Source organism: Eptatretus burgeri, chromosome 10 (genome assembly GCF_056783735.1).
Source record: "Eptatretus burgeri isolate ZD-2024b chromosome 10, Ebu_testis_v1, whole genome shotgun sequence".
NCBI lineage: Eukaryota > Metazoa > Chordata > Myxini > Myxiniformes > Myxinidae > Eptatretus > Eptatretus burgeri.
Window position 1 is genome coordinate 51,927,312 of NC_140970.1, and position 12,386 is coordinate 51,939,697.

The 12,386-nt window shown below is 44.6% G+C and overlaps 1 protein-coding gene across 3 annotated transcripts in view; it reads right to left on the reverse strand.

The window, feature by feature from the left end:
• LOC147018563 (putative E3 ubiquitin-protein ligase makorin-1) overlaps nucleotides 1–12,386 on the reverse strand; it is a 62,777-nt gene that overhangs the window by 16,011 nt on the left and 34,380 nt on the right. For all 3 annotated transcript variants that reach the window (XM_085898333.1, XM_085898334.1, XM_085898335.1), the window contains exons 4-5: nucleotides 8,827–9,035; nucleotides 1,441–1,655 (exon numbers count right to left, since the gene is read on the reverse strand). In XM_085898333.1, coding sequence (XP_085754459.1) covers nucleotides 1,441–1,655; nucleotides 8,827–9,035 — 424 coding nt within the window. The remainder of the gene's footprint in view (nucleotides 1–1,440; nucleotides 1,656–8,826; nucleotides 9,036–12,386) is intronic.

Sequence of the window (12,386 nt, forward strand, 5' to 3'; positions counted from 1 at the left end):
GTAGGATGAACCCCTGACCAACTAGGCGTAGACCAGAGGGTATTGCATGGCGCTGCAAAATGCTGTGGTAGCCCTTTTGGTTCAGGGTGCCAGTCACTCTGAAAGTCGCCGACTCTGGATCCAGCAAAAGAGCACCAGATCATTATGCTTCGTCCTCCATGTTTGACAGTTGGGTGTCACACACTGAGGAACCATCCTTTCACCTACTCGATGGCATACAAAAATCCTGCGTGATAAACCAAAGATTTCAAGTTTTGATTCATCGGTCCATAAGACCTTCTTCCAGTTTTCAGTTGTCCACTGGCGGTGCTTCATGGCCCAGACAAGCCTCTTTTTCTTATTTTACCATCTTAGCAATGGCTTTCTTACTGCCACTCAACCTGTCAGACCTGCAGCTCGAAGTCTTCTCTTCACAGTTGAAACTGAGACTTCCCTACTTCGCCCAGTGTTAAGCTGTGCTTGAAGCTGCTGTCCTGTGAGCCGCCTATCATGCAAGCTGTTGACTCTCAGAAACTTGTCTTCTGATTGTGTTGTGGCTTTGGGTCTGCCAGACCTCTTCCTGTCAGTTTCTTCCAGTTTCCAAGTGTCTTTTGATGGTGTAGGAAATTACTCACTGTCACCTCGGCTTGCTTTGCAATTTCTCTGAAGGAAAGACCTACACTTTTAAGGGTTATAATGGTCTGTCTGTCTTTCTTGTTAATTGTCTTTTTCTCAGCATTATGATAGCAATATACTACTTCCTGCAGTGCAATATTGTCCAAATAATGCTTCAGAGGGTGGAGCAACAGTCTGTTCAAACACTGCTTTTATACAGACAGAGGGTTTGTAACTAATCAACAAAAGTTGGGACACCTGTAGGAATTGTTTGCATCAACTTTCAAGGCTTAATTTACTTCCATTGCTGCAGAACAGCTGCAGTTGCTAACTCTACTTGTTCCCTGAAAAGGGCCTTTTTAGCAACTCTGAAATTTACATTATTTTTCAGTTTTTGGTAACCTAAACTTTTCTTTTTAACCTCAGGCAGTTTACTGCTTAGCTTTGTACCATTTCAGGTTACTCACTGGACATGAACTGCTTAAATTTCAGTTGAAAACTGAAAAATGGGGGTGTTCTAAAACTTGACCGGTAGAGTACACCGTGTATGCAACATAAAACAAACAAAACAAGAAGACAGTGGAAATATTAATATGATAAAAGCAGTAATTAATCTTTTAAATAGTTTGAGCACCTTAAAAAGTCGATCACAAATTTATCAGACGGTTGTGGCAGCCACTATTTTAAAAGAAAAATAAAAGGAAGAAGCATTAACAGAGTTTGGGTTAGCTTACATAACTTTGAGAAATCTCCATGCAAAAACTATCCATCCATGCAAATACAATAAAATACAGCTAATTTAGTGGTGTATGAGGAATGATCAGTGATCACAGTTCAATTCCATACTTTATAACTTTGCTCTCAAGCTGCTTGGTCCGCCGCCACTTGCGAATGCAGGACAAACAGTACGCGTGGCTGCAGCTGCTCAGAATGCCAAAGCGCCTTTCGGCAGTGCGTGGTTTCTCATAAACAATCTCCATGCAGATACCACAAACCACCTCATTGCTGCGTTGAACTGCAAATGCGGCCTCCATGTCCTTCTCGTGTGCTGCGAGGCAAGCCTGCCACCCAACGCCACCATGTTAATTAAAGATATCCATTTACATAGCACATTATTGGTGCAAATCATGACAGGCACCAGAATGCCATCCAGAGAGATCAATCGCCTGTCTCACAAGCAAATTAAGAGATCCAGGGAGTTTTGTACCTTGTGCATTAAAAAAAATATAACATTTAGCAAAACAGAAATGCTATTGATATTTTATACAGGAAATCCTCCAATATCATAGGGGTGAGGTTCCTGGAAAATGCCGCAATAGTTGAAACCACGATCGTGGAAACCAAGGGCAATGGGAAGAGGGGGGTTAGGATCCTGGACTTTGAGAAGATATCAAGGAAGTTCGACGGTAGGCATAAAAACAACACATTACTATTGAAATAAATATTTGTATTAAAAAAAAAACAAATATATATATATATGTAAATAAAAGCACATCAACATTTAAATAAACATCTGAATACAGTGTAAATTAAACAATAACATGACTTTTACCGTTTCAATTTATTACAACACAGCAAGGTGAGTGAAGGTAAAATATTACGTACTCGCACTGTACTCTGTTGTAAAAAGAAAACACAAGACTTATCGCGGGATGATGTTGTTAGAGGGAGGAGAGGGGAGTGGAGCGTGGGAAGGGTGAGCTGGGGAAGGAGCGAGCGGGGAAGGAGCGAGTGGGGAAGGAGATTCGGCGAATGGACTTTGTCCATTGCCTTACATTTGGGCTCATTGAAAACAGCGCGTGAGCAACACCACAATGCTCGTAATGGAAAGTAATCTTTCAGCATGGGACAGGACATTAATCTTTCCTGCTTGGAGAGCAAGCAAGGTATGAGATGACATCATATTCCAGAATAATCCCGTCTCATAGGTGTTAAAAACCTGTTCCGTAATAAATCCCTTTGCCTTGATTTATTTCATAAGCTGTGCATGAGAATGCGTGTTTGAGAACAGGGATTCAAATCCAGGTGTCAGAAATTAAGTGTTTTGGCAATAAGGTTCAAATACTGAGTTGCAAAATGAATGAGAAGCAAGTTTGATGGATAATGAAGGTTTGAAGGATAATCAAGGCTTGCGAATGAGGAAGAGTGCAACAGGGAAGGTTCTACCGACAATCATTAACCCCGTAATGGTGGACCGTGCAGATGCCGCATTTTCTCCTCGAGCCAATGCAACAACTCTATCTTTTCACCCAACGTCATAACCTTTCTCTGCCTTTTCATACAACTAGCTTTGTCCATTGCTTTACATTTGGGCACATTAAAAACAGTGCACGACAAACTCCACAAGGCTGTAATTGGAGGTAATCGTTCACGTACAGGACGCAAATGATGACATCTCAGCTCAAAAACTGTGATTGGCTGAAATGAAATCCCACGATAACGGAATCGGAACACAATAGGTTTCCCGTGATTGGTAGAAACTAAGCTCTGTCAATATTGACATACTGGTATGTACCGGTATAATCGATATTATTTCTAAAAAAAACATTAAAGCACAATATATATATATATATATATATATATATATATATATATATATATATATATATATATATATATATATATATATATATATATATATATTGTTGCGGTTTTCGCGCCCGCCGGCGTGCGACGGCCACGTAACTCGAATCGCGGCACGTCGCCCACCGGACGGACAATCCAGTCGTGACCCTCTCGGACTAACGCCGGGAACCAGTCACGGGTGGACCTTTCGGTCTCACCGCGATCGAGCCAATCAGCCCCCCGCGTGGGATAGGGTTGCTCGCCAAATTCGAACTACCTAAGTACCCACGCGGAGGGTAGACCGGGCGATCGCACCTCGCCGCAGGTCGACTTCGGACACGGGCCACTTGCGACCCGTTCCGTACTATCAGAATAACCGAGCGGTGTTATCGTCGACCTCGACGGTTCGATTAATTATCGGGCGTATTCAGCCCACTACCAACCCTTTACGTGAAGCAAGATGGGGATTCAATGGGGGAAAAGACGAAGCGAAGCGGGAGAACAGTTCAACAATAAAGCACATTTATTCGCGGCACACGGGAAGCACACAAATACAATTCCACCAAATGCACACAAAAAAAAGAAAACACAATTCCATTTACACAAAAAGCAAATATAAAAGTGAAAACACAGTGCAGAGCTAATACCGACTACCGAGCACACGGCAACACTTATACAATTCTACTTCACAGACGGCGCCGACAACACATACCCAAAACCAAGGAAAAGAAATCCCCCAAGAATGGGGCAGGCCTGAGGCCGAGACCGGGTCAGGCCTACCCGTCTGGTGATGAGACGCGGAGCGGCGATGGCCCCGCAACCCGCGGGCCTCGTGGACAGTGCCTGGCAGGGGTGGGAACGGGGCCCCCTTGGTCGCACTATCTCAGCGCGGGGGGGAAACAGGAGGGGGTTGCTGATGCTCGGGGTATAGAGGATCTTTATTATGTGCGACGAGCGTCTCCACCTCGGCCAGGTCGCGCTGTCGGCCTCCCTCGGGTGCAGCTTCCTGCACGACGCGAGCACCCCCTCGTCTGGTGTCGCCGCCTTTCCACAGCTCCGTCCCCTCCGTTCCGACTCCAACGCACACGACGAGCAGCTCCACCGCCCGCGAAGTCTTGACCCTCTGCTTCCGACTCTCCTCTTCTTGACTCTCCGACCCTCCTCTCTGAACTCTTCTTTGGACTCTCCGACCCTCCTCTCTGAACTCTTCTTTGGACTCTCCGACCTCGTTCTGCTGACTCTCTCGTTCCCGTTCTGCTGACTCTCCTTTGCGACTCTCTTCTGACTGACGAACACCGTCCTTTTATCCCCCCCGTAACTTCGCCTTTGACCCCTTCCCTTTGACCTTTCACCTCGCTCCCCATTGGCCCGAGAAAAAGTGGGCGTGAAGGCTTTTTGATCCACAAATTTGCATATATCGATCGTTCTGGAGGCGGGGCCAAATCGCCCCTCGCTCACCGATTGGACGGCAAAAAGTGGGCGTGTGTCGTTTTTGATCCGTTTTTGAAGCAGAAAATCCGTGATTTTGTACACGCTGTTCAACGTGCGCCCTACACGAGTCCAGCATCGGTGCCCATGAGTGGCGCGAGATGACGGTGATGCGATGGTGGCGAGTTGTGACGGTAAAGGTCGTGGCGGTTGTGGTGAAGCGGCGTTGTGGTTGGTGGTTGTTGTTGTGGTTGTGATCATGGCGGTTGGTCCAAAATAAAGATAGTAAAAGAAAAACGGCTATCCTGAAGAGTCGCAGCACGTATAAATGACATGTATTCCCACTAGACAACGGGTTTGGGCCTAACTACACATGCACTTACCGAGATACCTCACCTAAGGGACCTGAATGGTGGTTTGCGAATCTGGTAACCACAACAATATATATATATATATTTTTACACAGTTTCCAAAACTACGCAATGGTCCAATGGTCCATTACGTATTCATATGTGACATCCACATCATTGGCATGGTCATTTTTCAAAGTATTTTCACACGGTGCTTCCCCCCCCCCCCCCACCAAACCCCCATGATGAGAACAGTTATTTTACTTCCAAATTAAACTTGTATTAAAAATGATTTTGTTTGAAAGCGACATTAGTGTTGGCAATCGACACGTCGGAATCCATCGCCATCGCCGCACAGGTATGACTATCACGGAACGCTGTACCGGTATCGCTTTCGCAGATCAATGACTCGGCACAGGGTTTCTAAAGCACATCCGATTCATATAATGAATTACATTCATCAGATGTCTGTCTGTCCGTCTGTTCACGTTTTTTGCAAAGCCCGCTGGGCCGACAACCACCAAATTTGGCACACAGACTGAGTCCGACCCAGGGGCTGGCCTAAGTGTATTTTCACCCACAACCTCAGCCTTTAAAGACCCTGAAGAACCACAACACTTAAAATTTCTTTTACATGCTTGAGAGATTAGAATACATACTTGAGAGAAGACTTTCTACATGCTTGGGAGAAAAGACCCCTTAAGACCCCATAGACCCATAATACCACTGAATTCCCCGAACACAATTAAGACACTTTAAAACCCCGAATACCCCAAAGACCGTTTGGTCCCCAAAGATGCCTAAGACTCTTGAAGACTCCTAAAACCCCAAAGACCCTTTAAGACCCTCAAAAGTCTTTTGAAGACCCTTAAGACCCCTTATAGCCAGAAGACCTCGAAGACCCTTAAGACCCCAAAAACCCTTAAGACTTTGAAGACCCTTCAGAACTGTAAGACCCCAAAGAGCCTTAACACCCCAATGACTTATAAGACCCTTAAAGGCCCGGTCACACCTTGACGTTTTAGCCAGCGATGGCAACGTGTTAAAATGTATGTAAAACGCTGGCTTACGTTGAACTTTTGATGTTTTTTTTAAAGATTCGGACGTATTCATAGCGACTTGGTCTTATGTATAACGCATTGGTAACTACACAGAATGTTTCGTTGTGTTATAGATAACTTATACCAACGAATGCTGAACCTGTTGTCGGCCTACACAACCGATGCCCAACGATAGTCTAACTTAGGCATAGCGCGTTGCACGCATCGCCGACGATGTCGTGACGTAGCCTATTAAAAGGCTGACGCACAACGATTCGAATCATAACTGCCGTAGAAATGGAAGGGTCAAAATCGCGGTCACACCTTGGCGATCTTGCCAGCGTATGCTGACGTAACAAAAAGTGTGTCTAAAACGTTGGGGCACGTCGAATACGGTATGGGTAAGTTTGGTATGCGCGAGTAGAACGCTAAATACGCTATCATAAGTCGTAGTAAGTAGAGTACGTCAAGAAATTTTGAACATGTTCAAAATTTTACGACGTACTCGGCGTATGACACACGTTCCGCATGCGATGAGGATAAGTTTTACACACAATATGCGGACACTTACACACGTCCACAAAGGCTACTTATAAGCTACTCATAAGTCGAAACACGTCGCGGTAATGTCTTTTTTACGCAAAACTTATTTCTAACTGATGTTTGACGTGCTTTGAACCAATTCTTTACGTAGCCCCAACACACATCGACGTATGTAGACGTATTCCAATGACGTCTTCCGGTCGACAAAAAAAATAAATGAACGTGTTTCTAGGTTACAACTGCCATATAAAGACGTGTTCCCAGCGGTTTTGGGAATTGGTATATAAAAATGCTGCTCATAAAAGGGGAACCCAACAGTGTTTTCGAGTTCCTTTTTGAGTCGATGTCCATGTCAGCAGTAACAGTATCAGTATCAGTATCAGTATTAGTATTAGTATTAGTAGTAGTTTGTTCATGTTGGCAGTAGTAGGTGGGTGTGAGGGGGAGGGTGTGGGTTATGATGGATCGTCCTTGCATCCGCGTGTCCATGGGTAGGTTCATAGGCTGCCACTCAACGATTTAAATGGCTGCATCTCCACTATTGAAAGTAGACGCTTGCGCTCAACAATTGGATTTTTTTTTGCACTCAACGACTTTTAAACGGTACCACTCAGCTAGTTTCATTGTTTACAATGAACGATTTAAATTGCTGTCACTCGCCTTTGTTGTTTTTTTTTGTTTTTTTTTTGACGCTGGGGTTTGGAAATTTGAAGCGTTTCTTCTGAACGTGTTAAAACGCTCAAACTCGACTATTTTAAATAGACGCTGCCGATGGACAATTGGAATCATAGCCAAGCTAGACATCGAAGTGTGAACATCCTCGTCATGCCGAAGAAAAGTTTGAAGAATGCTGCAAATAAGTGTCCTGGCCGTGGCCGTGGACGCTGACGCAAGGACGATCCATTATACCGACGTCTTTCAGCCTATGAGTAACTTAAAAGTAACGTCTGTCGACGTGTGGCAACGATCGCGTAACGTGCCAACAACACGTTAATCATAGGTAGGAAATAAGTTTCGGGTACTCTAAGCACTACCTCGGCGTGTCTCAACTTATGATTAACTTACAAGTAGCATGTGTTGACGTCTGTCAATGATCGCAGACCGTGCCTACAACTTGTGGCCAGCGTAGCGGAACGTGTGAGTCATACGCCGGCATACGTCGTGAAATTTCAAGCATGAAAAAATTTGAGGACAACCGAAAAGTACAACGTTTAAAGCCAGCGTACAACGACGTATGGCAACGTACTACGACGTATCCAGCGTGCTCTCAATGTTATCAAAACTTACCCATAACGTATTCAACGTGTGCCAGCGTTTTAGAAAAAAAATTCAAAAATCGGCATACGTTGGCTAAAACGTCAAGATGTGACCGGGCCTTTAGACCTCAAAGACACTCAAGACCCTGAAGACCCCTTTACCCACGAGTGTTCCCGTAAGACCCTTTTACCCGTTGGTGTTCTGGCTCTCCTGTCTCCTACCGTTTACCCCCCTCACCCCCACCTCATCAATTCTCCTGCCCCCGATCCGCCTGCCCCATTCTCAGCCCTGCCGGCTCTCCTGCTTCTCCCACTTCTCAGTACCCCCCCTCTCCCACCCAACCCGGGAGACGCCGGGTAACCCTGCTAGTATAAAATAATAACCAACTGGCAATTGCTTTGAAACCAGCCACAAGTGCAAAGAAAAACGTGATTGCTTGTACAGGTGCTCGGATGCCGAGGGTTAAAAGTTAAAACATACTGTACCGACTTCCTGTTCGGTTTCACTGTTCCTGTTGCATGTTTAGCCGAGACGCCGAGTGAATCACAGATTTTAAATCATGCACAGTATTTAAAGATCATGAACACGTTTCTTCCATTTGTTGGCGATATACCGGTTTATATTTTTTTCATATAGATTTTTTTTTTCGGTATACCGGTTATATTCAGAATTTCAATATCGGTATATCAATATAACCGGTATCTCGATATATTGCCAGACCCTAGTAGAAACCCGCGAAAGTAGAACCCACAATATTGGAGGGTTCACTGTACTTCACTTAGTACTTTTAACAATGTACTCTTTTTTGTAGAAAAATGCACCTTTGATCTGCTCTCATGGTTTAGGGATCAAACAAGAAAAGTCGTCTTGCTAAATGTCAAAAGAAAATTTCCAAATCCATAAAAAGCTTCAAAAAGGGTATGATACTGTCAATTCAAGAACAAAAACTTCGTATCTGATTCCTGAAGTCAAGAAAGTAAAGCCATAAACATCACTGCTGCACTTACTTTAGCAACCGGTGGGGAATACAATCTCAGGAGATTTCTTACCCGTTGGTGTTCAGATCGCTGATCCTTGTCACAAGGATGCAGAACCTGTAGGCCACACATGTCACAGTAATCCCCATGCAGATAGACACAGTGATCTCCGTAACGACATTCCCCACATGCTGCATAAGGACAGAGCTGCTGTGAGGCACCAGCAGGAGGGGTCGTCGGCTCTAGCCCTTCTTGCGCCACCGTCGAGTACAATGAAGGAACTAGCACCAAAGAAAGAGATTTTAATTTTTTGTGTAATTGTCCAATAAACAATCACAGTGATATTAGTACAAACATCATTTCAAATATTTTCATTCAACTGGATACCAAACGAGAGCTTCTATTTACAGACTGTCATGGAGTTCAAGCATTGTAGTAATCTGAAAAATGTTGAGAAAAGCACTGCACAGAATACATGGAGTGCTTACGATAAAGAAAAAATATATAGATACATAAAAAAGATACAATTTATTGTACAGCAAGTGTGTGAGGGCATTTGAAAGGTTTGGCATTTTAAGTACTGTTCAGAGAAACAAGATAAGCTTTCAATTGTATTTCTCAATGTAATCAGCCTTCATCTCAATGCACTGAGCCTACATGCCCTCGAAACCTCAAATACCATGATAAAATAAATCCGAGTGCTCCTTTTAACCACTTGTCATTGGTGCACTTCAAGGAATCATCATCTTGAAACCTTCAACAAACAGCTCAGATGTCAGAACAAACACTGGTCACTCAGGGCCAAATGTGGGCTGCAGGGTGGGTGATTCAATTATTTGAACCCACACTAGTAAATGACAGCCTGTGCAACTCTATGGGCTTGTGAAATGGTGCATTGTCGTGGAGTAGCAGACGGACAACATATCGACAACTCATGGCATTTTTCCACAGATGGCTTCACGCAGCCGAGTCAGTACAATATTGACCAGCAATCGTAGTTTTGTATAGCATGAAATTTATCTCATGGACCCAGTGGAAAGTTTGTATTCCATCACGAGTAACAAGACATGCCGAAACTTCGCTGGATCAGCGTTTATAGTGGTGATTTATATTCACTGAGGTTTTGAAGCATATATCTCCCCACAATTCCTTTGCCACCTATCTCCCATTCCATTTTTCAATTTGACCACGAGCACACAACTGTTGAATAAATTGATGGACCCCCGTTTGCATCTGGCATGCATGCAGTAGGAGATAGACAGACACACAGATATGCCAGTCTACTCTTTCTCTGCACACACCTCGTGAAAAGTTTTAGAAATCGGACGTTCTACAAGAAACAACTTTAATAGGCAAAACAGAAATTATTTTAATATGTGAACTAGTGAAAATCCCTTTGAGCATTGCACACTTCTCCTTTTGTAGTGTCTGGTAATGCGATGTGGAGATCTCTGCCTTTTTCAGCAATACTAACAAGTGGGGGGGGGGCATAAATAAACAATAAACATACCATATATAATTTGAGATGTTTCTGTTTGACTTCCATGCACTGCTGAGCTGCAGGACAGAATTCATTCAAAACCGATGGTTATACTTTAGATGTGGCCAGGAAGGTTTTAAATTGGTAAAAATAATCATAGCCTTGGGAGGGAGTGGGGGGGGGGGTTGAAGGTGGGGAGAGGACACGGAATCTCTCTATATAAACGTGGATAGTATAGCACGAACTCATGGGAGTTGGTGTCCTGAACTGATGGATGAAATGAATTGACAACTGGTGGTTGGCAGATCCTAATCAGACTTGAAGAAAATGAGAATGGCCTTCAGGGAGGGAATAATCCATCTGGTATCGTCTACATGCGGCACCAGTACACACCGACTCGACATCACCGAAGCAATTTGGGATGTGTACTAATGTTACCTGTAAAAAGGCACGGCCATCCAAAGTTCCCATAATAAAAAGAAAAAAAAAACATGATGGCAGACGGTACTGTTATGTTTATAGTCAGGGAGAACGGGGGAAGGAAGAAGGTGCGTCAGAATCAGAAGTAAGGTTTTAGCACAGACCATGTGCTCGTGTATGGTTCAGCATCATTTCTTAGATTTATCTATGTTTAGAGTGAAGTTGTCTTATTCATATACCACTCGGCAGGGAGATACTAGGTACAAATTAGTGCTAGATAGGGTAAGGATGTCTCATCTGGGGTTCCTCACTGTCTGAACTGGATTGGAGCTAGACCGGGGCAGCATTACAAAATGGTAGCTCGATCCCAACATGGCCGATCCGCATGTGTAATGTGCACCTTGGGGCTGCATCACAGCCAATGATTGGCCATCCTGACAGGTTCTGGCACCTGTCTTGTGATTGGTAGAGGGGAGATGCCTTGCAAGGGAAAAGGAACGACCAGTTCCCTTCTCTCTTCTTCTTCAGGGCTGCTCGTCATAGTTCTTACGATATTTGCAAGTTCCTGACAGCTCCCCTGCCTCTATATTGGTCATTCTGTGCTGCACTCCTAAAGTTCCTCGTTCTCAGTGTGAATGAACCAGCCCCAACTGTGCTTCCTCAGTGTAGTGCCTACTTGCACTTTTTTCAAATAATGCTCCATTTCTCCAGAAAATTGTTGAAATTGAAGAATCTGTTGTTTCCACATATGTATTGTTATGTTTGTGGGGTAGATAGGGGAATTTCAGAGGAGAGATACGATTGTAGAGTTGCTTGGCCCATATCAATGTAAATTAAGTAGGGAAACTGTAAGCTTAAGTGTGACTTGCCAACACACAGTGGGTGCTGCGGTGTTAATTAGATAGGGAATAAGGATAATTTCCCCCAGTATGTAATTGCCCTCCTGTGACTTCTCTCAATATTTTTGTATTACAAACCAGCAATGATAGAATTACGTTTTTATAACCACAACCATTACAACCAAGCTGCATGACCAAGTAGGAAGAAGCCCCGCCTCCAATGGTGACGGCAGGTGAAGTCACGCCCCCGAGGCTGATGATTGATGAGCGTGACGTGAGTAGGAAGAGGAAGAGCGCATAGGAGGCAGGCAATCAGAGAGGACGGGGAAGCAGCTCATAGTGAGGAGCGAACGCACAAATGGAGTTTGGTGTGAGGGAGGCGATCAGAGAAACCAGAGTGCGTCTCGGCAAGAGAAAGGAGAGGCAGGATCGGCAGTCGAAAGAGCAGGGCATTGCGGCTGGCTTTCCTTCGATGCATGAAGAGGACGGCGTGATTCTCGTGCTCGTGCTGAGGCGAATTGGTTCGCGTGGTGGAGGACACTGGCCATCGACACTTGGTTGGCCATAGGAGACGGACCTCGAGGCCTTGTTTAGAGACAAAGGGAGCGGCGCCATTCTGCAGAGAGCGGAATCGACAGGAGTGGTCAACAAAGAGGTGACACCAACGGTTCGGGAACCCTGACGTCGAACATTGCCACACGGATTGCTCGGCGCCATTTTTGGGGCATGGTTACCCGCATGCTGACAACACGGTTCGATCGTCAAGTCCTAAAAGATTACCTGGACTCAGCTAAGTGAAGGAACAAAAAGGGATTTCTTCATTTTATATGACCGCTTGTCTGTGCGTGTGTGTCTGAGTGCGGGGCGCCTCAAATAGGAATTTAGGCTGTGGA